A 26837-nucleotide genomic window follows, 5' to 3' on the forward strand; every position below is an offset into this window, starting at 1 on the left:
TCTTTAGTAAGATGAAAGAAGTGATGATTTACCTACTTTTAAAGCTCTGAAAAGGTTTTGTGCCACATGATGGATGAGAGATTTGAAAGAGTCACCGATTTCCTATGACTCCTTCAGCCATTGATTGAAGCATTGACAATATAAGGCCAGCCAAAAGAATCGTCAGATACATCTAAAGAGGCAAGCTCCTTAATGTGCTATATTATGAAATGCAAATATATAATCTCCCTCTTGGTGACAGCTTAAGTCTCTGGACTTCACCGAGTATTGAGGAAAATCCTCCAAAAATCCACCCTTTGGTTGAGGGAAGCTATGGCATTAGCTGACAATACCATATACGAAATGGAAATCCTATGAGCTGATGCTGGAGAAACATTCAGGGCTCTTTTTTGAAGAGGCAGCAAGATTTTGTCAAAAATTGGACATTGCAATCTTAATTCCACGATTAGCAGGGATAAATACTGCTAGGGCTAGGAGTGGGAAGGGAGTGGCCGTGGACTTAATTAAGGTACAGTCCCAGCATTATCCTGGTGTTTAAATGGGAAACCACGCAAAACCACATTCAGCGTTGCCGACAGTGGGGTTTGAACCCATCATCTCCCGAATGCAAGCTCACAGCTGCGCGACCGTAACTACTCCGGGCAAATGGGAGTGAATGCGTTCTTGCTGGGTATCTGCAACATAAAATACTGTACTGAATTCAGCAAGAGAATCCAACTATCCTCTTTCACTCCAACTTCAGCACGTAACCTACAAGAGTTGTCCCTGTTAAGCTGAGCAACCCAGTGGAAGGTTGGATAACCAATCCCAGCGGGAAGCTGGGTCAGTGAGCAGATCAGTGCTGGGGGCTTCAAGGCTTACATCCTTGATAGTCAACAAATCATCACTTTTGAGTGACCAACTATACACACTTGTGTGATAAACTGTATCAAACATGAAGTACGAAAACAATAATGCTAGATCCCCAGGTGGTAACCAATCCACCCCCATTAATGACGGGGCATATAGGTCGTCGGATTCTGGGGGACCTATGCCTTCATGTGACCCAGTCAGAACCAAAAGAAAAAGGAAACTTAAACACACCCTTGAAATCCTGAAAGACATAAACATCAGCATTGCAGACTTACAGTGGACTAGGTGCCCAGATGAAGATGCCATGGAGTCTCAAGAATATAGAATATATAAGGGAAAGCCTGGTAAGAGAGTCATGATGAATGTACCCTTCCTGGGGACAGGGTTCGCAGTACACCACAAACTAGTTGCTAGCATACTTGGCTTCTCTTCACCCAATGACAGAACTTCAGTTCTTTTTTTTTTTGCTAGGGGCTTTACGTCGCACCGATAGAGATAGGTCTTATGGCGACGATAACTTCAGTTCTATCCTTCAGGTCTAGCAATAGGGGATACTCTCTGGTTAAATTCCATGCTCCTACTAATGATTCTAACAAGAAAAACCCAGAGACTACAGATCAGTATTGGGACACCCTTGAGGAAACCCTAGACCACATCCCACATCATCATACAATATTGCTAGGAGATTTCAATGCTCAGATTGGGAGAACAGAAATACCGGAACGGCCACCTAATCAGTCTGTGCACCAAGTACGGATTACTCTTGATGTCTACGGCTTTTAAACGTCTACCTAGGAAGGCCATGACATGGCGCAGCCCAAACAGCATAATGGGCGAGTTCCAAATTGACCACGTAGCAATAGACGAGAAAGCGCCACTGTGACATTATGAACGTGAAGGTTTTACGAGGAGCTAACATAGACTCTGATCATTACCTGTCCATGGTTAAGATGAATCTGAAACCACTGCATAAGACCAAGGCTATGCTTATGAAGAAAAAAAGATTCCTAGGTTTGATATCACCGAACTTAAAGAAGACATTGCAAGTTAAGAAAGTCTGAACCAACACATCAATAGGATTAACACCACTACAAAATGGGACACACTTTGGGATGCTATAACAGACGCGGCTGAGAAGACGATCCCCAACAGACCTAAAGAAAACAAGCACCCATGGTGGTATAACAAATGTGATGAGGCTATAGAAGCCAGGCGACTAGCATGGCTCAAATGGAACCATCATAAAAACTAAGCCGACCTACAAGCCTTTATTACACAAAGAAAGAACACCTCCAGCATCATAAGAGGGGCAAAAAGAAAATACAACAAAGAACTGATTAAGCAAGCCGAGGAGGATTTTGGAAGAAACAACTCTAGAGACTTATACGAAAGTCTAAAACAGCAGACGACCCAGTTCATACCCCAAACTTTACACCTCCAGAGAACAGACGGATCACTGTGCCTCAATGATGATGACTGCACAAGACCCTAGGTGATTATTTCCAAGGACTTTTGAATGCTGAAGAACCTGCACAATGCCTTCCAGTTAGAGAACCAACTAACCCGGACACCAAAGACATCCCTCCTCCCACCTATGAAGAAGTAAATGAGACCATTCAACTTCTCAAGAACAACCGGAGAAGACTGAATAGTAGCAGAAATATTGAAACAAGCTGGTGAGCAAACATTCAGGCACATACACAAAGTAATCCTGGACATATGAGCTAAGCAAAGGCTCACGGATGATTGGACATCAGCCGTTATCCACCCAATCCACAAGAAGGGAAGCAAAACAGATCCCAGCAACTATAGAGGAATAGCACTCCTTGTAGTATCGTATAAAGTCTTTTCCAAGATTCTGGAATGGCACATAACAAGACAACTGGATAAAGAATTAGGAGAATATCAAGAAGGATCAGAACTGCAAGGTCTTGTGCTGAACAGATACAAAATCTGAAGACCATCCTTCAATATAGCAAGAAAAGATGCCGACAGTGAGTAGCTATCTTTGTCGACTTTCAGAAGGCATATGACTCCGTGGATAGAATCACACTCTTCAACACCTTAAGAGAACTGGAACTAAACAAAAAAATTAATAGGTTGGTGCAAGCCACCCTGCACACCACCACTTCCCAAGTTACGTTTAGAGGTCAATTGCCAGAGAACTTCACAATCAAAACAGGGGTGAGGCAAGGAGGTGGTATCTCATGCATATTATTTAACTGTGTCCTGGAAAAGATCATAAGAGAATGGACCAGGTCATTACCTGAGAACACCGGATTAAGGATGGGGTTTAAAGCAGACAACTTGAGGATTCCATGCCTGGCCTTTGCTGATGACCTTACATTATTAGCAAACAATATGCATGAGGCCACTATGCAGCTTCAAAAAGCACTCTACAGCAGCTAAAGCAGGTCTCTTGATCAACATTGGAAAGACCGAGTTTATCACCAACATCAAAGATGCCCCTACAACAATGGGAGTCAGTGATACAAAGCATATCAAGAGAGTTAAAAATGTGAAGTACCTCAGAGAGTGGATATCGGAGGACCTAGGTGAAACAATGGCTCTTGAACAAAGGAAAATCAAATTACACAACGCCTACCATGCCTGCAGAAAACTGTATGCCTCAAAGCATTTATCAAAGGATGTAAAACTGAGACACTATAATGCAGTAGTCAGACCATCAGTCCTCTACGCAGCAGAATGCCTATCCCTAACTAAAAAGACCCCACTGAGAGCCCTGGAAGTCCAAGAACAGAAATTCCTGAGAATAATAATAGGGCCAAGGATCCTACCAGATGGAAGGCGATGGTACAAACCCAACAATGAGCTCTACCAGCATCAAGAAAACCTCATAGATGCCATCAGAAGAAAACATCTTACTTTCTATGGACACCTACACAGAATGGATCCTAATAGATTATCTCATAAGATCTTCAAGGTTGCTAACAAAGGCAAAGCCACTAGATTCTCCTGAACCAAGAAAGTTGACAAAGATCTTGCAGAGCTTAATATTAATCAAGCCGCCATAACAGACAGGAATGCATACCGTTTAACGGTCAAAACTAAACCTTTCCTAACATCGTTTACATCAGTTAGCCACAAAGGAGCCGGGAATTGGTCAGAGGAGCGCAGAAAAGAATTCAGAGATTCTTTTGGCCAGGCTGATATTGTCAGTGCTTCAATCAATGGCTGAAGGAGTCGTAGGAAATCAGGGACTCTTTCAAATCTCTCAATCCATCATGTGGCACAAAGCCTTTTCAGAGCTTTTAAAGTAGGGAAATCATCGCTTCTTTCGTCCCGTTCCATGGCTAAATGTTCAGCGTGCTGGCCTTTGGTCCAGGGGGTACCGGGTTCAATTCCTGGTGGGGTCGGGGATTTTAAACTTAATTAGTTAATTCTGATGGCTCGGGGCTGGGTGTGTGGGTGTTGTCTTAAGCATTAGAAATCATCCTAGGTAGGGCCCCATCCTCACAGACACGCAGGTTGCCTATACGGCGTCAACTCGAAAGACCTGCACCAGGCCTCTTCGGAGGCCACACGCCATTATATATCACTTCTGTCAACACCGCAATTCTTAAAGGAAGTAGATGAAAATTGTTAGTTGGGTAGTAAAATGACTAATGAAAGCAGAAGTAAGGACATAAAATGCAGACTAGCCCAAGCAAGGAAGGCCTTTCTTAAGAAAAGAAAAAAAAAAAAAAAAAAATTTGCTCACTTTGGATATTCATACAGGAATTAGAAATATGTTTTCAAAGGCTTTCGTCTGGAGCGTGGCATTGTACGGAAGTGAAACGTGGACAATAACTAGCTCAGAAAGAAACTGAATAGAAGCTTTTGAAATGTGGTGTTAGAGAAGAATGCTGAAGATGAGATGGGAAAATTGAATCACGAATGAAAAGATACTGAACAGAATTGGTGAAAGGAGATAGATTTGGCTAAATTTTATGTGAAAAAAAAGATAGAATGATAGGCCACATCTTAAGACATCCAAGACATATTCAGATTGTTTTTGAGGGAAGTGTAAGTGGTAAGAATGGTAGCAGTAGACCAAGGCTTGAATATGACAAATAGATTAAAGAAGATGTGGGATGTAGTAGTTATGTAAAAATGAAAAGATTAACACAGGATACGGTGGCATGGAGAGCTGCATAAAACCAGTCTATGGACTGATAATTCAAACAACAGTGTAGTTATTTCCCCTGGCTCAGTTACTGGGTGTTTTTACTGTCCCCAACATACCTGCAACTCTCACACCATACATAACACTATCCTCTACTACAATTACACATGCAGTTCCCATACATGGCAGATATCATCCACCTCGTTGGAAGGTCTCCCTTGCAAGGGCTGCACCAGGTTAGCAATAACCACGTTAACCTATTATTTGCTCTACCCACCTCATCTTGTAGGATTTTTGTGACTTTTACTATCTCTTTCCGCCCTGGATTTCGCAGCAGGACTCTATCAAACTTTTCCCTGATAAAAGCTTTCTTCTCGTAACTTATTTCACAATCCTAATGGAATCCACATGAGGCATGCTACTCCTATGAAACATTTAGATAGCTCCTGGCAGCTTGCTGAAGTTACCTTGATGAATGCCAAATCTGATTGAACAGATTGGTAGGACATGGGTTTCTTGGCTTCTCTTGTACAGACAACATCTTTATTATCCATGGCCTGAATTATGTAGCATTGCAACAAAACAACTTGCCACAACGCATAAATTAATAAGCCTATAAATGCTACAACCAAATGCAATTGTAGTCTTCAATCACAAAAAGATAAAAGGAACAAATGAACTTGCCTCCTTACTTGCCAGAAGACTACCCTTCCATCGGTAGTGAAGTTGGGATTTTACAGCGATCCACTGCTTCAGCCAGTAGGACTAGGAATATTTCTCTTTAGGCATTGCCAAACACCTTTGAAGTACATCTCAAAACAAAGCATTCAACAATTTGCAGTGAGTGGGAGGTATGGGATATGGGTTTGTACAATATAGTTCGACACTGACTGGTTCTCGCATATAATCTTAGGAGGTGAGAGAAGTGAAAGAGTTCGATATCAAATTGTTCATTGATTATTCACAAGTAAATTCCATAAGCGCTATTTCTGGAGACCTCCAAGAATTCTTCTTATTGTTAGTAGGGTAAACAAATGTTGAGAAACTAGAAAATAACTATGTCGATCACATCAGCTAGAATATAACGCACTGGAAGAAAATTGGCTTCTTCAAAACACTGTCCAAAGGCATTAAATGAGCAATTACACTCCAAATAAGCATGAACACCTGAAATGGGCATTTATAGGCACAATAACGCCAACAAATTATTGCTTTAAAGAGCCTAAAATGGATTTATATCTTAAAAGCCTATGTTTCAATGCACATGAATAAAATAGGAAAAATCTCATCCTTAGTGATCACATTTCACACATTTATTTCTCTGAATGAAATAATTTAATTTAAAAAGCGCAATTAAATTCACGCAAGCACCACACACATACTCAATGGTCCAGGAAGGACACTGGTGAATTAATACGCAAATCAAGATCTTCCCAGAAATTTAGGACGTTAACAGCAGAGAATTCACAGACAGAATTAAGACACCCAATGCTTTCAGCACCAACGCGAGGGACTTTAACATGCCACCGAAGGAAATACTGAGAAAATAGTACAACCTGAAAACACAGTTTTCCCAGAAAGTGAATTAACTTGGTAAAAATAAAAGTTGTTCCTCAGGGATAACAGCCGAATCACAGTGGCCGTATATTTCAGCTATGACATTCATAGACAGTAGCATAAGTATATTGGACATAGTATGTTCCTTAGCAAAGCTAAGTCTATTTGCTTCGATTTATTCCCTTTGCATCTGAGAGAGAGATTTAAGTTGTTCCTCAGGGATAACAGCCGAATCACAGTGGCCGTATATTTCAGCTATGACATTCATAGACAGTAGCATAAGTATGATATTGGACATAGTATGTTCCTTAGCAAAGCTAAGTCTATTTGCTTCAATTTATTCCCTTTGCGTCTGAGAGAGAGATTGTGGATTCTTTGTTTCCATTACAGAATATGTATTACCATAGCTGTTTTGTTGAGATGTCAGTGCACTCAGCATTGGGTTTTGAGCTGTAATTTTATGAAATTTTATGCCTGTCTTATTTAGGACATGAGGCGAGTTTTGTTAGGGCAGGTCCCGAACGTTATGTTAAAACTATCACGTAACGTAACAGCATTTTGACGAGACTTCTCATAAACCACTTGACCAAAGCAACAGTTGTATTTTTGGACAAGAAAAGTCCCGGGTACCGGGCGTTGGAACATTTTAGGCCAGAGGGTATTAAACCGCCAAAATCTGCAAGTTACTTATGTAACTTGCTTAATTTTAATGCATGAAGTGTAAACCCAACAGCAAGTATCTTGCAACAATTTGCAGCAACAACTTGTGCAAGGTACTTGCTGGTGTAAACCTAGCCTAAGATTCTTTATTACTATCAAGAAACGTTTCCCTGCTGCTTGAGCTAGCCTTTCCAGGTTATTACCAAAATCTTCCCAGACTTCTCCTTTTTCTTCTTGGATTCAACAATTGTGTGTTTTGTTCTCTTTCTTTCATCTACTTTCAATTCCCTGTCTGCATCAGAACTACTTGGGAACCATTTCCAATACAAGTTCTTTTCAACTTTACAAGCTGCTCTCAGTTCATCATTCCATTACTTCCCTATCTTTACACAGTTGTTCCTAGTCATTCCTATGTTGTTTCTACTACAGCATCCCCGTATGCCACCCATTCTCTTTCTATATCCCGAACCTACTTACTGACCATTGTTTGGAACTTTTCGCTAATCATGTTCATGTACTTCTGCCTGATTTTCTTGTCCTGGAGATTTTCTACCCTATTTGTCTACAGACAGATTTCACTTTTTCTGGGCTAGGCCTAGAGATACTTAGTTCACTGCAGATCACATAGTAGTCTATATCATTGAAAAATCACTATATTCCTAACAGATTTCTGAATTCAAAGTCAGTTACGGTAAGAGTCTATTATGGATCTGTGTAGTACCCTCCCGTGAGTAGCAGTGAATAAATAGCCTTATGCTTGAAGAATGTATTTGTAACTGTTAATCCCACAGAAGTCCACTACACACTTGCCATTGTTGTTAGCTTCCATATCTTCCCCACATTTACCCATCACCTTCTCATACCCTTCAGTTCTATTTCCAACTCTTGCATTGAAATTGCCCATTACCACTAACCTATCTTCGATTTTGACTCTTGACTATGATGTCCCTCAGTGGTTCATAAAACTTAAACTTACCAACTTCCTCCTCTTCTGCACTCTCACATGGTGAATAGACTGAGACAATTATCATCCTAATTCCTCCAACTGCCAAATCTACCCACAACATTCGCTCAATTACATGCCTAATAGAAACTATGTTGCTTGCAATATCATTCCAGATGAACAGCCCTACCTTACACTCTGCCTTTTTTTTTAATACAATTTGCTTTAAGTCGCACCAACACAGGTAGGTCTAATGGCAATGATGGGACACAAAAAAAGGTTAGAAGTGGGAAGGAAGCAGCCACGGCCTTAATTACGGTACAGACCCAGCATTCGCCTGGTGTGAAAACGGGAAAGCATGGAAAACCATCTTCAGGGCTACTGACAGTGGGGTTTGAACCAACTACAACCTGAATGCAAGCTTATAGCTACCTGACCCAAACCATGCAGCCACTTGCTTGGTCCCATCCCTTTTTAATATGCATCAAGAACATTTTATAATTTCGTACAGAGGTGCCAACCTTTGAAGTAGATTATCAGTAATCGCCCTTCGCCCCCGAGAAAAATTTTGAGTCAAGTCCAAAGCATGCTCCTTCCTTCTCGATAATGACACCCTCTTTGCCCTTTCCTCTAGCAATCTGTTCGAAAGTATATCATATTACACAATAACATTTGGACACAAACTGTTAGTTCTGTTTTAAAACATTCCTTGTAGCTTGTTTCTCATGCAACAGCAGCTGGTTTTCAGTGTAGTTTTTCTTGAAGCATCTTCCCACTGTAAAGACATTTTCGACTTCTGAACCATAAGCGATTCCAGTGCAGATGTGCTTAATGTAGGCCTCACTTTTTTCTCAATCTTTCTGTCAACTGTCAGGTACACTTAACACAGCAAATACAACATTACTGAAGGATTTATAGTGGAGAAGAGCAGCACCTGAGCTCCTTCATTCACAATGAATTTTACAATGCTTATGGGTAGCAAAAGGAAGTCACGATCGAATAAGTATCATTGCCAACTCACAAGCACTGAAAAGAGGACGATTTAGGAAAAGGCTCAAAAGGATTGAACATTTTTCCTTCTTTTCCTTTTTTCCATAGAAAATAATTTTTTCGTGATAATGTCAGCTTTGATGATATAGATGTTGATTCCCATAGGGAATCTGAAATATTTGTCCTGAATGAGTAAATTTATAATACCAATATAAATGGTCCGTTATTGGACATTATAAATTTTACAGCTAACTCATTCTTGGTTGCCAGCGTTTCGCCCTCGTGTGCTAGGGTGGGCTCATCAGTTGGTACCTAGCACACCTACCAATACGCTGGCCAGTGCATACCGTGGAGGCCACTGCGTAGGCTAACTAGAGCCACCGGCAGTGCCAATGCACTAAGAGACTTTGTCTCATTATCAAAAATTGATGCCTGCTTGGCCATTAGATGATATAGATGTTGATTCCCATAGGGAATCTGAAATATTTGTCCTGAATTAGTAAATTTATAATACCAATATAAATGGTCCGTTATTGGACATTATAAATTTTACAGCTAACTCATTCTTGGTTGCCAAGCAGGCATCAATTTTTGATAATGAGACAAAGTCTCTTAGTGCATTGGCACTGCCGGTGGCTCTAGTTAGCCTACGCAGTGGCCTCCACGGTATGCACTGGCCAGCGTATTGGTAGGTGTGCTAGGTACCAACTGATGAGCCCACCCTAGCACACGAGGGCGAAACGCTGGCAACCAAGAATGAGTTAGCTGTAAAATTTATAATGTCCAATAACGGACCATTTATATTGGTATTATAAATTTACTAATTCAGGACAAATATTTCAGATTCCCTATGGGAATCAACATCTATATCATCTAATGGCCAAGCAGGCATCAATTTTTGATAATGAGACAAAGTCTCTTAGTGCATTGGCACTGCCGGTGGCTCCAGTTAGCCTACGCAGTGGCCTCCACGGTATGCACTGGCCAGCGTCTTGGTAGGTGTGCTAGGTACCAACTGATGAGCCCACCCTAGCACACGAGGGCGAAACGCTGGCAACCAAGAATGAGTTAGCTGTAAAATTTATAATGTCCAATAACGGACCATTTATATTGGTATTATAAATTTACTCATTCAGGACAAATATTTCAGATTCCCTATGGGAATCAACATCTATATCATCTAATGGCCAAGCAGGCATCAATTTTTGATAATGAGACAAAGTCTCTTAGTGCATTGGCACTGCCGGTGGCTCTAGTTAGCCTACGCAGTGGCCTCCACGGTATGCACTGGCCAGCGTATTGGTAGGTGTGCTAGGTACCAACTGATGAGCCCACCCTAGCACACGAGGGCGAAACGCTGGCAACCAAGAATGAGTTAGCTGTAAAATTTATAATGTCCAATAACGGACCATTTATATTGGTATTATAAATTTACTCATTCAGGACAAATATTTCAGATTCCCTATGGGAATCAACATCTATATCATCTAATGGCCAAGCAGGCATCAATTTTTGATAATGAGACAAAGTCTCTTAGTGCATTGGCACTGCCGGTGGCTCTAGTTAGCCTACGCAGTGGCCTCCACGGTATGCACTGGCCAGCGTATTGGTAGGTGTGCTAGGTACCAACTGATGAGCCCACCCTAGCACACGAGGGCGAAACGCTGGCAACCAAGAATGAGTTAGCTGTAAAATTTATAATGTCCAATAACGGACCATTTATATTGGTATTATAAATTTTCTCATTCAGGACAAATATTTCAGATTCCCTATGGGAATCAACATCTATATCATCTAATGGCCAAGCAGGCATCAATTTTTGATAATGAGACAAAGTCTCTTAGTGCATTGGCACTGCCGGTGGCTCTAGTTAGCCTACGCAGTGGCCTCCACGGTATGCACTGGCCAGCGTATTGGTAGGTGTGCTAGGTACCAACTGATGAGCCCACCCTAGCACACGAGGGCGAAACACTGGCAACCAAGAATGAGTTAGCTGTAAAATTTATAATGTCCAATAACGGACCATTTATATTGGTATTAATGTCAGCTTTTCCATAATAATTTCCCCTTTGACCGTAATTCCGTAATCGTGAGGTGAAATCTGTAATAATTACGGGCAATCCGTAACAACTGGCACCTCTGTCTCTTATCACTTCCTTGTTATCCCTCCATACCTGAATATCATAAACACCTAGCAGATCCAGACACATCCCCTTTGCTGACTCAGGCAGTTCTACTTCATTTCTACCATAAGCCCCATTAATACTGATAGCTTACCATCGAATTCCATTTTACTTGCCAGGTTATTTTCAAGAAGTCCCTCGCCTGTCAAACAGAAGTGGGACTCCATAAATCCCATAGGTTCGAGGCTTGCTTAAAATGTTCTGAGTTCTGCAAATTCTGTGAAGCAGGTTGCCACCCTACTTACACATGATCCTCTAATGGGTTACGGACCACTGGTGGATCGTATAGTCGTAGCCGCCTAAGCACAAGGAAGGCCATGACTCAAAATATGTCCAAGATGTCCACTCCCTTTCCATAGCAACTGGTTTCCCAACTCTCAGGACCACTTACTGGGCCAATCAGCCAATGGCTATGATTCACGAACTAGGACATGACTACAATAACCCACACCAAGAACCACGACAGTCTGACAATCAAAGAAAATTAATTTGAGGTCAGTTAAAGTGTTTTTCAAAAATAAGTTCATCATTGTATCTAGCTTATGTTTCAAATGGACCTATATTTTTAGATTAGTTTTATTTCTTCATTACAGTTCAAAGAACAAGAAAAATGTCTGGTGTGCTGATCCAGTGCAAGTAAGTATAGGCAGAGCAGCAATGAGGAACATACTATGTGAAAGACCAGGGCTATCTAGACACTCCATGCATAATGTGAATATTATGAAACTATCATTTGAGATATTCATTACTGTTAAAAATTAAATAACTGGAAAGGAGGTTCAACCTATTCAATACTCAAAGGAAAGAAACGTAGCAATCACATTTCTATTTAAATGGGACCGGTTTCGACCTTAGTCTAGGTCATCATCAGCCATAAAAACATATAAAATGTTTATGAATGTTGGAGGTCAGTTCCACACTCTGTTAGGCACAAAGACACGACACCACATTCTGTCCTGCATAAAGTCACAACACTACTAATCAACATACGAAGATCAAAAAGGCTTGAATTCGCAGACGAACAGATCTGTAGTAGAAAGCCGCCAACTCCCGGTGACCAGCGCGGCACACTCAAGGTCACGCGCTGCGGCCAAACACCAAAGTAGAGTGGAGAACGTTTCTAAGGTCCAGAACCAGTCACGGCTGCGGGAAGCCAATTAGGTATATAAAAATATACGACGCCAATTAGTGCAACTGAACGAGCACCCGTACTCCAGATAAGTTCTTGGTAAACAGTTGACTTGAAAAAACAATTGTAGAGAGAAGAAAAAAAAATGTAGTAAAAAGCGCAATATCGGAAAACAAATGAAAACTTATATGCACAGTGCGCTATTTTTCATTTGTTTTCCGATATTGCGCTTTTTACTACATTTTTTTTCTTCTCTCTACAATTGTTTTTTCAAGTCAACTGTTTACCAAGAACTTATCTGGAGTACAGGTGCTCATTCAGTTGCACTAATTGGCGTCGTATATTTTTATATACCTAATTGGCTTCCCGCAGCCGTGACAGGTTCTGGACCTTAGAAACGTTCTCCACTCTACTTTGGTGTTTGGCCGCAGCGCGTGACCTTGAGTGTGCCGCGCTGGTCACCGGGAGTTGGCGGCTTTCTACTACAGATCTGTTCGTCTGCGAATTCAAGCCTTTTTGATCTTCGTATGTTGATTAGTAGTGTTGTGACTTTATGCAGGACAGAATGTGGTGTCGTGTCTTTGTGCCTAACAGAGTGTGGAACTGACCTCCAACATTCATAAACATTTTATATGTTTTTATGGCTGATGATGACCTAGACTAAGGTCGAAACCGGTCCCATTTAAATAGAAATGTGATTGCTACGTTTCTTTCCTTTGAGTATTGAATAGGTTGAACCTCCTTTCCAGTTATTTAATTTTTAACATCAATAATTTCAATACGGAACAATGAAATTTTTATCTTTAAATATTCATTACTCTTAAAAAATCTGGGTATGATTGTAAAATGCACAAACAATTAAGGAAAAATCCTGTACAAGGAAGCCTGGAAAGTGACTGAAATCAAACTTGAATATTTTCATAGGGTTACTGTTCTTAGCACGAGTGTTTAGAGCAAACAATGAAGCCATTATGAACTTACGGAATTTTGAAGATGGGCGTCCAATATTTGGTAAATCAATGACAAGAAATAACTCTGACAGATCTCTAGTCTTTTGCGGTTTGATGATGCCTCTACAAGGCGTCGCTCTACAAGAGCAGACACATTTCACCCCACACGAATAATGTTACTAGCCGGACTGAGTGGCTCAGACAGTTGAGGTACTGGCCTTCTGAACTCAACTTGGCAGGTTCGACCCGGCTCAGTCCGGTGGTATTTGAATGTGCTCAAATACACCAGCCTCATGTCGGGAGATTTACTGGCATGCAAAAGAACTCCTGCAGAACTAAATTTTGGCACCTAGGCACCTGCGGAAACCGTATAAGTAGTTAGTGGGACATTAAGCCATTAACAGATTTTGTGGAAGATGCCCCTTCAAGCAGTTTATACCCTCAAAACCATGGAAAAGTGGTATCAAAATATGAGCTCTTCATGATAGTACAAGCAGTTATGCTTACAATCTTCAAGTGTACGCTGGAAAGACAGAAAACTCTCCAAGAGAAGTTAACATAGGTCAAAGAGTTGTTCTGGATAAGGTGAAAGGTTTAGAGAAGACAGGTCATATAGGCAACCTGTGTGTCTGAGAGAGGATGAATAATAATAATAATAATAATAATAATAATAATAATAATAATAATAATAATAATAATAATAATAATAATAATAATAATAATACCACCATAAATGCCTTTAAATGTCCATAACCTACCCTCGGTAGAGCTCTCTGTTGATCAGTGATAGAAGAGTGAACTGAATATCTTCGGGAAACTTTTTGATGTCTTGGCTCTTGCAATTCTTTTAGTTAAAAATGGAATTGTAGTATGGGAAGCAAAGAATTGCAGGAGTAGGTGATTCTAGGTCGACATTGTTGAAGTATCATGGCAGGACATAATTACAATTTCCTTTTAAGTTGCACAGACAGAGATAGGTCTTATGGCAACGATGGGATAGGAAAGGGCTAGGAGTGGGAAGGAAGTAACCGTGGTCTTAATTAAGGCACAGCCCCAGCATTTGCCTGGTGTGAAAATGGGAAACCACAGACGACCATCTTCAAGGCTGCTGATAGCGGGGTTCAAACCCATTACCTCCCGAATGGGTGTTCTGTTTAGATTAATAAAAGCAATCATCGTATATCAAACTAATGGGAAAGGAAGAGAACGGACTTCAGCAACTGTTGGTACAGCACCAGAAAAAAAGTCTTTACTTACTTTATGCCTCCAACTCTCTTAAATAATGAGTACACTTTTATAAAAATATGCCATTATATAATGCATTTGAAAATTTTACAAATTCAACATATCAGTCAACTACTTTTAAAAATATATCTCTATTATATATATCAGATTGTAAAAGGAAGGAATCAACTGAAATAGGAAAAAAAATAATCTTTAATCCACGTTATACCCCTACTCTCTTAAAAAGATATGGTAAGTACTACTTTAGAAGACTACAGGGTTATTCCAAAAGAATAAAAAGAGCACAATTCAAATATTTATTTCAAACAAACTGTAAACGACAGTAACATTCAGCACATCAATGGATAGAGGAAGGTTAACAGAGTTTACGGTTCTTGGGGTTGCATGCACTCAACATGAACACCATATGGTGTGCGACAAACATCAATCGACAGCCCTGAAGATTGTTTTCTGTGGTTTCCTATTTTCATACCACGCAAATGCTGGGGCTGTACCTTAATTAAGACCACGGCTGCTACCTTCCCATCCATAACCCTTTCCCATCCTTGAATTGCTGAAAACCTTTGAGATGTGTTAGTGCAACCTTAAACCACTAGAAAAAAATAAATAAATAAAAAACATCAAAACAGTAGTCCATGTCTTCCTACACGTGAATCAACTGGTTCCTAGTTACTGAATTACATAGCTTCAACACTTCGATGTCTCAAATCTTGAAGAACAGCAGACGGGGGTGAAACAAACACCCTGTCTTTTGTGTACACGCCCCCCCCCCACTCAAACAGATAAAAATCACGAGGGGGGTTAAGGTCTGGGAACTTGGGAGACCACAGGCAATGAACATATCTTGTTGTACACCTCTTTCAATCCAACATCCTGCAATGGTGTCATTCAGATAATGACCTCAAAGTGAAAGCGAGATGGCGTACCATCTTGCATGAAAATGAAGTCATTCGAATCTTCTTGATGTTGAGGAAACAACCAGTCTTCTAATATGTCCAGATATGATATTCCTGTCACAGTTTGCTCTATCTAAAAGAAAGGCTCATAAAGGCACATTCTCTTTCCTTACACAAATAGTGCAAAAGACATTTACCTTCGGTGAGTCTCTTGCAAATTCAACGACTATACAAGGATTTTCAGTCCCCCAAAAATTCTGACACTGTGACAATTAACTTGACCAGAGAGATGAAACTTGATTCATGCAGAAAAGTTTGTCCCCTTTCATATCCCTAAGAATTGCAGTGCAAAATTAAAAACTTTTGTTACAGTCACCTGGACATAATGCCTGCAGTAACTGAAACTTGTATGGCTTCACATACAGACAAAGTTTGAGAACCTACCACACCACTGTTTGAGGAAATCGAAGTTCCATGGTTACCAGTGACATGGATTCCGTAGGGCTCCATTCAAATGCACCTTAGATATACTAGAAATTTTCACCGGACATTCATGGACAGCTGGTACTATTCTGTTTGCATATGCAATCATATTCCATGAAGACTTCATGCCACTCATAAATATGCCTATGGTGAGGCAGCTGTTTGTTGAATCAACAGCAAAATACTCCAATAATGGATTTACACTTGGCAAATTGCAGCATAAAAAACTACTTTTCCTGAAGCGTCATTTTCCTGCACATAAGAAACTAGTGTGTGGATAGAGTGAATTGCTTGTGACAATGCCTATCAAGTAAATGTATGGCAGACAAGCTGACGTTTCAGAGTATGCTATACTCATTCTGGGGTTCCAAACAAAGTCTTATGACCACTAAGCATCGAGTGGAACTTCTAGGGAGCTTTGAAAGCATTCAACTTTTAAAAACTTTGAACCTTCTTCTATTGAATAATTTGCATTACGTGTTTCTATGTTTTACAATTTATTTGAAATCTGCTCTTTCTTTTTGAATAATCCTGTACAATAAAAATACTAAGTATTCAATATTACATATCAAGCAAATATTTTAAAAATATTTCTCTATGCAGTGCTCATGTAGATAGTGGGTGATCATCAGGACTCAGATTTTGATGACATGGCTTATTTAATTTGTGCATTGTAGACACAGCTAACTTAGATATATATAAAATGTAATCAAGGTTCTCAGATTATCGAGCAAGAGGCTGTGCAGTTTGGGTAAAATTAACCATCAGCTTTTATTCGGGAGATAGTGGGTTCGAACTCCATTGTCGGCAGGCCCGAAGATCGTTTTCCGTGGTTTCCCACTCTTGCACTAGGCAAATATTGGGGCTGTACCTTAATTAATGCCATGGTCGCTTCTTTCCCACTCCTAGCCCTTTCCTATACCATCATCACCATAAGACGCATCTGTGCTGGTGCGACGTAAAGCAGACTGATTTGGTCTTAAGTTCAGAAATGTGTATTTAGTAGGTCATTTTCTTCAATGTTGTATCATTGTCATTCTCAGCAATTCATGTTATGAATTTCTTATTTCTTAAGACAGTTTTATTTGTTCTGTGTTATTATTTTCATGTTGGCGCCGATGACCTAGATGTTAGGCCCCTTTAAACAACAAGCATCATCATCATCATCATCATCATCATCATCATGTATTTATGTTAAGTAATCAATCATCATATCTGAATACCTCTGAATAAAAGTCAATAATCGAATATCAGAATTTTCAACACTTTCCAGAAACTTGTCCACCGTTATTTAGTTGCAAGAAGAACCGCATATCAAAACAATGTCTCAGGTGTTTTTGTACAATATTATTATTATTATTATTATTATTATTATTATTATTATTATTATTATTATTATTATTATTATTATCCGACTCGTTGGCAGAATGGTCAGCGTACTGGCCTTCGGTTCAGAGGGTCCTGGGTTCAGTTCCCGGCCGGGTGGGGGATTTTAAGCTTCATTGGTTAATTCCAATGGTCCGGGGGCTGGGTGTTTGTGCTGTTTCCAACATCCCTGCAACTCACAAACCACATATAACACTATCCTCCACCACAATATGACGCAGTTACCTACACATGGCAGATGCCGCCCACCCTCATCGGAGGGTCTGCGTTACAAGGGCTGCACTCGGCTAGAAACAGCCACACAAAATTCTTATTTATTATTATTATTATTATTATTATTATTATTATTATTATTATTATTATTATTTGGTGGTACTTATCAAGTCATCATCACAGGGAAAAATTGTAGGCGACGATCTGTTGGGAGACTGAAAAATTCTTGGCTTAAAGACTTGCACCACTGGTAAGAACGAAGTTCTATTGGAATATTTCGAACCACTGTTTTGCAAGCAACCATAATCATTACAACATTCATCTTGTTGGTCCATGTAATATCACAAATAAGAAAAAACTTAAATTATCCACCAGGCCCTGGTGATCATGATATAAGTAAGTGTTCAGCAACATATGATATAAAAATGATCCAGATACACAACTAACGTAATGCCAATTTAATTGAAAATTGACTGCAATATGTCCAAAGTTGTAATTTGTGTAGAGAGACCAATTTTCTTCAGATAATGGAAAAAACGCTGTCTACGTTTTGTATTACAACCATATCTCAACATCTCTTGGTGGTTTATAATATGCAGGACAGCTAGATAATCCAATGGTACAGCCCAACGATCAAGTGCCATCCGGAGCGATACCACTTCAGAAAGTGCGGCTTCAGCAGAATGATGTTTATTTCTACGCCTGTAACAAAAACAATTCAGCAAATTATTAATTAAACATGCCAGGTCAAATAGAAAAACTGTTTTGAATGTCTCTGAAACAACACATAACTACACAGCTCCACAGTATGTCAAAGTAGAATCATGGGAGATGCAGCCAGAAGAGAACTGAACTGAGTTTATAATTTCTCCATTCATGTTATGGAAGCTGCAAAAGCCTCCTTTATAGCCTCCAATAGAATACTTAAGAGGAGACAGTCAAATTCAATTGTAATTATTAACAAATGAAGTTAAAATAACATACACACCACTGCTATTATACTGCAATGACAGTATTCAGTCTACAAACCACTATGAACAAATCAAAATCCATAACACTAAAGAAGTTTTTTCCATTTCTTACTTATAGACCGTTAAGTCTAAACTAACTGGCCTGAGTTCTTCATTATACAGAGGATTATTCTTGTTTTCAGGGGTCTAATATCATGGTCACTGGTTTCTGCAAAATTTTTAAAGTCTATCCACTGTCTAGAATGCATGTGAACACAACTTTTCACATTGTCCTAATCCAATCAAATATATTTAAAATGTAATAAAATTTCATTCAAATTTAATAAGGCACCAACAAGCTTAATAGCTGCAATCTCATAAGTGCGGCCAGTATCCAGAATTCAGGAGATAGTAGGTTCGAACCTCTCTGTCGGCAGCCCTGAAGATGATGAAGCTTGTCAAATACACCTTCGAGCCTTAATGCAGTCATAAATATATGGGTTGTCTATTGTAACACTCGCAGAGCACGATATAGCAGCTCCTATTTCATCAGTCCACTACGGAATCAGTTTTTGTCAAGGAGTTCCGATTTAAATTAAAATGGAATCATCAACAGCAGCAAGGATTACTTCATTGATATTGAACCAGGAACACTGATACAGCACCCCATCTCAAAGTATTTAAAGTTTAAAATACCTGCTGTGCGCAAGATTAGCCGGCCGCAGCTGGCGAATAAGGAGCGAGCGCGGTGCTGGTCGGTAAAGGACAGGCTACGTCATATAGAATGTTCTATAGTTCTATGCCTGATAACTCAATAAATAAAATTAGCATCATGACTTGGACTACATCACTGTGTAGCCAATGCTAAACTATACATAATTACCAAGTCTCAAGCAAATCAATGGAAAATTGATGAAGTTATTGCAAGCTTAAGTTATAGGGAAATCTTGAGTGACGCGACCAGCTGATTTCGTGTAAAGGGGCCCATAGACGTGCAATATTATTGTGCAAGATCGGAGTTTGTGCAATAAAACTGATAGTGTGTATTTAATATTGAAGGGTTGTGCAATATATTGTACGATATCAAGAAAGTTTGAAATATATTGCGCAAATCACAAAATACTGTGCTGTGTGTTGGCAATATTGTGCAATATTCCGTCCTCCCGCCAGTTGGTATCAACAAGCGTTGGAGAAGGTATCATGATGGCAGGCAAAAAGGAGGAGAAAAAGTTTATTTTGGAGTTTATCGAAGTGTACCATGGCCTTCCGACTCTGTGGGACGTTAAGAGCAAAGCGAGGAGTTCGTCATACAATTCACCATTCATGCGCAGAAAGTTTTGAAAATCATTCGGTTCCCATTTACTCAGTTCAATGAGTAAATTTTCATGAGTGTACTTTTCTCTGTCTAGAAACCACTGTTTGGCCCTTGTGCTTCTTTACCGTTTCTGCTTCTTTTTGGCACATACGCCCACGGCGATCAAAACACAGCAAAGATCAGTGTCACTCAATTTAATCACCAAATAAAATACCGGCATGGACTGACTATATATTGCAACGCATATTGTACGTCTATGACCGCTTTGCACAATATATTGCACAACTATCAATATTATCTCCACACGATTCTATTTATTCCACAAACTCGATTTTTGTGCAATAATATTGTACGCCTATAGGCAGCTAACAATATATTGTACAATCCATTTTGTGCAATGATATTGCACGTCTATGGGCCCCTTAAATTGAGGACCAGGCAACACAAAAGACAGTGTGTGATTACACAGCCTAGCCGTGCTGGCAGACTGTAGGATGGTCAACGACGGAATTCTACTAGAGTGTTTCTGTGAACTTAGACAGAAATTCATCGTATAAAGGTGCCTGGATATTTTCTACCAGTTCATATTCCGAGTAGTGTACGTCGGACTTGCATTTTTCAAGTTATATTAGAACTGTGCAATTGAACTTAGATTTTGAAACCGTAAATTCAAACTTAGTTGAATGTCGAGTGCTAATATTACGACTTGTATTTCCAAGTAAAACTCAAATTCTTTCTTTGAGTGGAGATGTTGACTCAGTTTTTTTTTTTTTTTTTTCACGTTGCACCGACACAGATATGTCTTACAGCGACGATGGGATAGGAAAGTGCTAGGAATTGGAAGGAAGCAGCCATGGCCTTAATTAAGGTTGTAACTTTTTTGATGATAATAATAAATAAAATCATGAATAAAAATATATAAATAAAATTACTCAAAAACTTAATAAAATTAATAAGCATAATTAACCGAAATGTCCGTAGTATGGGCGCCAGAGTTCACCAGAATGGATCCCTCGAATTTAGATAAGAGCATGATAGACTTTATATCCCAGGGCGTGTACATAATGCTGCGTACTGGTACATCTGCTGCAGGCCTTACCTAACCTCCTGAAAACGACTAATTAGGTAGGAACTGCACCTAGGTTTATCAATAACACTGATTCTAAAATAGCTAACTATATTCTGAACAAATTCCGTGCATGAGCACCTCATCAACATACAACATTATACACATAATACACACATAAAATATTGCTGGAAGACTCCATATTTACAACAACAACAATAATGAAAACCGTGGGAAAACGAAAGCGAGAACTAAGCTACCATTTGTAGATGGTCCGATGAACAATGTACATGTATGAAGATAAACACCCTTCACTGTCTCTATATCAATTCGATTTTTTTTTTTTTTTTTTTGCTAGGGGCTTTACGTCGCACCGACACAGATAGGTCTTATGGCGACGATGGGATAGGAAAGGCCTAGGAGTTGGAAGGAAGCGGCCGTGGCCTTAATTAAGGTACAGCCCCAGCATTTGCCTGGTGTGAAAATGGGAAACCACGGAAAACCATTTTCAGGGCTGCCGATAGTGGGATTCGAACCTACTATCTCCCGGATGCAAGCTCACAGCCGCGCGCCTCTACGCGCACGGCCAACTCGCCCGGTCAATTCGATTTACCGATTCTCATAATCGGCAGTTATCACATCACACAGATACTGTACCTTGTACTATTGTGTTCACATATTTTAACACTTGTTGTAAAGATATATACACACGTCTGTCGATCCTCAACATATAAATTTATGGAAAGTCTGAGATAGCTTTCACCAACATATAATGCTAGGCCGCCACAAGTGCTACAATACTTAATGCGCAAACACTCTCCACAATCAGCCACTTTCCACAAACATAACAAGACTACGCTCCACGAACGTTTGAAGTCCAGTCCATTGCAGCCGTGTCACTCCAGTACCGTGTATCAGCACCACTTCCTTCCCGTACAGTGCGTCAGTTGTAGTTGTAGTTATCTTCCTTCTCGTTCCTTTACAATCACCTCTACAATCACCCTTACAATGTTCCTTACAATCTCTCGTTGCCGCCGTATCATCAACCTTTATAGACATCAACATCCCCCTCCTCTCAGATGATACGTCTGGATTGGTGCTAGCTAGCCAATCATGAGTAAACCTCTTCTTTCTCCCAAGTTATAAACAAACACTCTGGAGTTTTACATGAATCACCAAACTTTCCCTGGTACAACAACAAGCTCATCTCATCAGGCTGGGATATATACATGACTAATGGAATTTCCTGACACAAGTACATCACAACACACACTGGGGTAGCCATATGACTCATTCAAATTACCAGAGTTATTAAAGCAATGTTTTCCCACTCGTGCAAAACAAATTACTCATACCTACATATGTGGATATCTTCCAGCTTACCAATACAAATGGCAAAATATACAAATGAAATACTGATAATAATAATAATAATAATAATAATAATAATAATAATAATAATAATAATAATAATAATAATAATAATAATAATAATAATAATAATAATAAATCGAATACTGACAATAATATCTCTAACTTCTACATATAATTCGGGGGTGTGATATATGTACTACCACAAGGTACAGCCCCGGCATTTGCCTGGTGTGAAAATGGGAAACCACGCAAAACCATCTTCAGGGCTACTTTACATGTGATAAATCTCATAATTAGACCGTATTGAAGATAATGTATTAAAGTTAAAAACTTTTTATTTTATAACCACCTATTCAATACAAAGACAATGCACTCAATTATTTATAAAATATTCATGAGGTACATTGGTTAATAGGATATGTTTCATTCGTCTTTGCGAACATCATCAGCTATAAATAACAAAGCCTAAGGTCAGGGCCCTGAGTTTATTTAAATGGTTAAAAATGTCATTATATTAAAAGAATGGTAAAATTGTGATAAAAGTAGTTGTATAGTATTAAAATTAGACTGTAACATAGTATAATGATTAGCATAAAGAATTTTTCATAAAGTACAATGAATATTGATAATCTGAAAAGTAAAAACAATTATAAGGGTTATTAAATTAGAAAAGATGTAATAGTAGACATTAAAAGGACTTTGATGTTTGAAGCGTGGATAATTGTAGAGCTGTTGGGTATAAACTTGAAGTTTGAAATCTGAAAAGAAAGAGAAATGGAAGAGTGAAGTAATATTTAAAACGAGAATAAAAAGGGGATGGAAATAGTAAAAGGGGAAAGCTTACCCATTACACCGGTGAAAATATTTGCTAGCGGTAACAGCGTGAATAGGACAAGGCAGGCCACTTGTTGTTGCCTCTAATGCATTGTGTTGGGTTGAGACAGATAATATTGTAAGGCACTGAATGTGTCCGTATGTGACATGTGGATAATGTTGAAAGCATGAACTTTAAATTTTAAATCTGAAAAGAAGAAGAAAAAAGGGGGAATTAAGGCCATGTTAAGACGAAAATTAAAAGGGAGAGAAAGAGAAAATTGAAAAAGGAAGCTTACCTGCTGTGATAGAAAGGGAGTGTCCGCTGACGTTAGCTGCGTGAGGCAAACTGGCAAGCGGCTTTGTTATTGCTTCTCGTGTTATATGTGTGTATACGTAGAGGCGGGGAGTGAGTCATGTGAGGAGGGGAAGTAGCTGATTCTTTAGACGCGCTAGATGTTCGTGGAGGGGGTGTCAGATGGGAAGGTGGTGGAGTAGTAACTGTTGTTACTGAGGAAATGCTCTTAGCGGTTGGATAATTTAAAATGTTCATAAAGTTGTTGTTATTTATATTAAAAAAAGAGAGTAATTCTGGGATTTTCTCAATTAATGGGCTTTTGATTTCTGAAATTTCATTTAAGTTTTGATTTCCATTGAAATGTTGGTCCAAGGATATGTAAATGTTCTCGAACTCTGTCATTAGTTTGCTTTTACTGACGTATTTTAGGATTTGAAGATCTTTTTCAATCGTCGTAAAACTGTGGCCGGTTTCTTCCATGTGAATACTCACGGTTTGTGTATCGGGTTTTATGGGCGATGTTGATGTCGTATTTAGCAATGGGAGATCCGATCTCGGGCATTCTAGCCAATATTTTCAAGGATATTTTGGAAAACAACAAAATAATTAATAACATCAACGGCCTCCAATTATGGCTAAGATATGTTGATGACACTTTTGCTATTATTGATACTCAAAAAAATTATAGTCGTAGTATTTTAACTTTCCTTAATGAACTTGACAACGATGTCAAATTCACTAAGGAAGATGAAATTAACGGTTCCTTAAACTTCTTGGACTTAAACATCTCAAGAGAGAATAACAAGTTTAATTTCCAAATATATAGAAAGCCTTCCTGCGCCCCCATCACTATAAGAAACGATTCTTTACACCCGCAATCTCATAAACAGGCTGCATTTTTCAGTCTCGTTTATAGAGCATTAAAAATCCCGCTCACAACCGTAAATCGTAAAAAAGAATTAAATTACATCAAAGATTTGGCCAGAATTAACGGCTATAACCCCTTGATGATTAACAAAGTCATAAATAAGGTAAAATTAAAAACTGTGACTAAGTTAATTCCGGACAAACCTAAAAAATCTAAATATGCCGCTTTCACCTACACAAACACAGGCCTATTTCAAATCACCAACCCCCTAAAGAAATACGACATCAACATCGCCCATAAAACCCGATACACGAACCGTGAGTATTCACATGGAAGAAACCGGCCACAGTTTTACGATGATTGAAAAAGATCTTCAAATCCTAAAATACGTCAGTAAAAGCAAACTAATGACAGAGTTCGAGAACATTTACATATCCTTGGACCAACATTTCAATGGAAATCAAAACTTAAAACGAAATTTCAGAAATCAAAAGCCCATTAATTGAGAAAATCCCAGAATTACTCTCTTTTTTTAATATAAATAACAACAACTTTATGAACATTTTAAATTATCCAACCGCTAAGAGCAATTCCTCAGTAACAACAGTTACTACTCCACCACCCTCCCATATGACACCCCCTCCACGAACATCTAGCGCGTCTAAAGAATCAGCTACTTCCCCTCCTCACATGACTCACTCCCCGCCTCTACGTATACACACATATAACACGAGAAGCAATAACAAAGCCGCTTGCCAGTTTGCCTCACGCAGCTAACGTCAGCGGACACTCCCTTTCTATCACAGCAGGTAAGCTTCCTTTTTCAATTTTCTCTTTCTCTTCCTTTTAATTTTCGTCTTAACATGGCCTTAATTCCTCCTTTTTTCTTCTTCTTTTCAGATTTAAAATTTAAAGTTCATGCTTTCAACATTATCCACATGTCACATACGGACATATTCAGTGCCTTACAATATTATCTGTCTCAACTCAACACAATTCACTAGAGGCAACAACAAGTGGCCTGCCTTGTCCTATTCACGCTGTTACCGCTAGCAAATATTTTCACCGGTCTAATGGGTAAGCTTTCCCCTTTTACTATTTCCATCCCCTTTTTATTCTCGTTTTAAATATTACTTCACTCTTCCATTTTTCTTTCTTTTCAGATTTCAAACTTCAAGTTTATACCCAACAACTCTACAATTAATCCACGCTTCAAACATCGAAGTCCTTTTAATGTCTACTATTACATCTTTTCTAATTTAATAACCCTTATAATTGTTTTTACTTTTCAGATTATCAATATTCATTGTACTTTATGAAAAATTCTTTATGCTAATCATTATACTATGTTACAGTCTAATTTTAATACTATACAACTACTTTTATCACAATTTTACCATTCTTTTAATATAATGACATTTTTAACCATTTAAATAAACTCAGGGCCCTGACCTTTGGCTTTGTTATTTATAGCTGATGATGTTCGCAAAGACGAACGAAACATGTCCTATTAACCAATGTACCTCATGAATATTTTATAAATATTTGAGTGCATTATCTTTGTATTGAATAGGTGGTTATAAAATAAAAAGTTTTTAACTTTAATCTTCAGGGCTGCCGACAGTGGGGCTCGAACCCACGATCTCCCGATTACTGGATACTGGCCGCACTTACTGTAAGCGACTGCAGCTATCGAGCTCGGTGACTCAGTCTTTAAGAAAGTGCACTAAGACTAGGAGTTTGTAAATACAGCTCAAAAGCTGATTAACATTTATTCTACAATAGGGTTGAATAGACTTAACTATGTAGCTTCAGAGAAGATAAATTACTTTCTCGTAGAAGTGGTTGAAGGTCATGACAATACTATCTGTAGTATTAGACATAGCAAAGTGGTCTCAGTGAACAAAATGTTATTTACCTTTGTTAATAAGTACTCCATAGTATCATGTGTGAACGGAACTAAATTCACATTCTGTAAATATCAAGTGTCATATTACAATAGCATGTGAACGGAACTAAATTCATACGTCTGTACTTAACATGTTGTAGTCTCAATGACTTGTAAATAATTCTGACAATAGTACTGTAAGATGTAATGAGACTTCTTACACATTTGTGTCTTCTTCCTTCTTGTACTGTGAAACGCACAAGTGAATCATTACTTTGAATTTATTTAAATCGGTGCCCAGTGAAATTTTCAAAACTGTGCCAAGTGAATGATTTCTTTTCAAAACTGTGCCAAGTGAATTTTGCTTTTGAGTGTGTGTTTGATCCCATTAACATTCAAACAGCAGAATAATCTCTTTATTTTCATAAGTGCAGTTATAGTAAAGAAATGTTTGTGATAGATTCTATTGACATTCTACATGGTATAAACACATTTCTTTATTTCCTTCATGGGAACCATTCAAACCATATGGGTGAACCACCCTGGAACTCAGACTCCCAGATCGTCTGCGATCTGCTAGAGCTTGTAGTCATCGAGAAAATTCAATTGGTCCCATGGTACAAAGAGCTGACCAATGGTGTCGGAAGGAGTA

General features: G+C 38.9%; 1 protein-coding gene across 2 annotated transcripts in view; it reads right to left on the minus strand.

Annotated features, from left to right (window-relative positions):
• Window positions 1–17934: 17934 nt before the first annotated feature.
• Window positions 17935–26837, minus strand: part of elg1 (enhanced level of genomic instability 1) — a 204063-nt gene continuing 195160 nt past the window's right edge. For both annotated transcript variants that reach the window (XM_067139451.2, XM_067139450.2), the window contains one exon: window positions 17935–18315. In XM_067139451.2, the coding sequence (XP_066995552.2) occupies window positions 18072–18315 (244 nt within the window). In that variant the 3' untranslated portion in view covers window positions 17935–18071. The remainder of the gene's footprint in view (window positions 18316–26837) is intronic.

Source organism: Anabrus simplex, chromosome 2 (assembly GCF_040414725.1).
Source record: "Anabrus simplex isolate iqAnaSimp1 chromosome 2, ASM4041472v1, whole genome shotgun sequence".
NCBI lineage: Eukaryota > Metazoa > Arthropoda > Insecta > Orthoptera > Tettigoniidae > Anabrus > Anabrus simplex.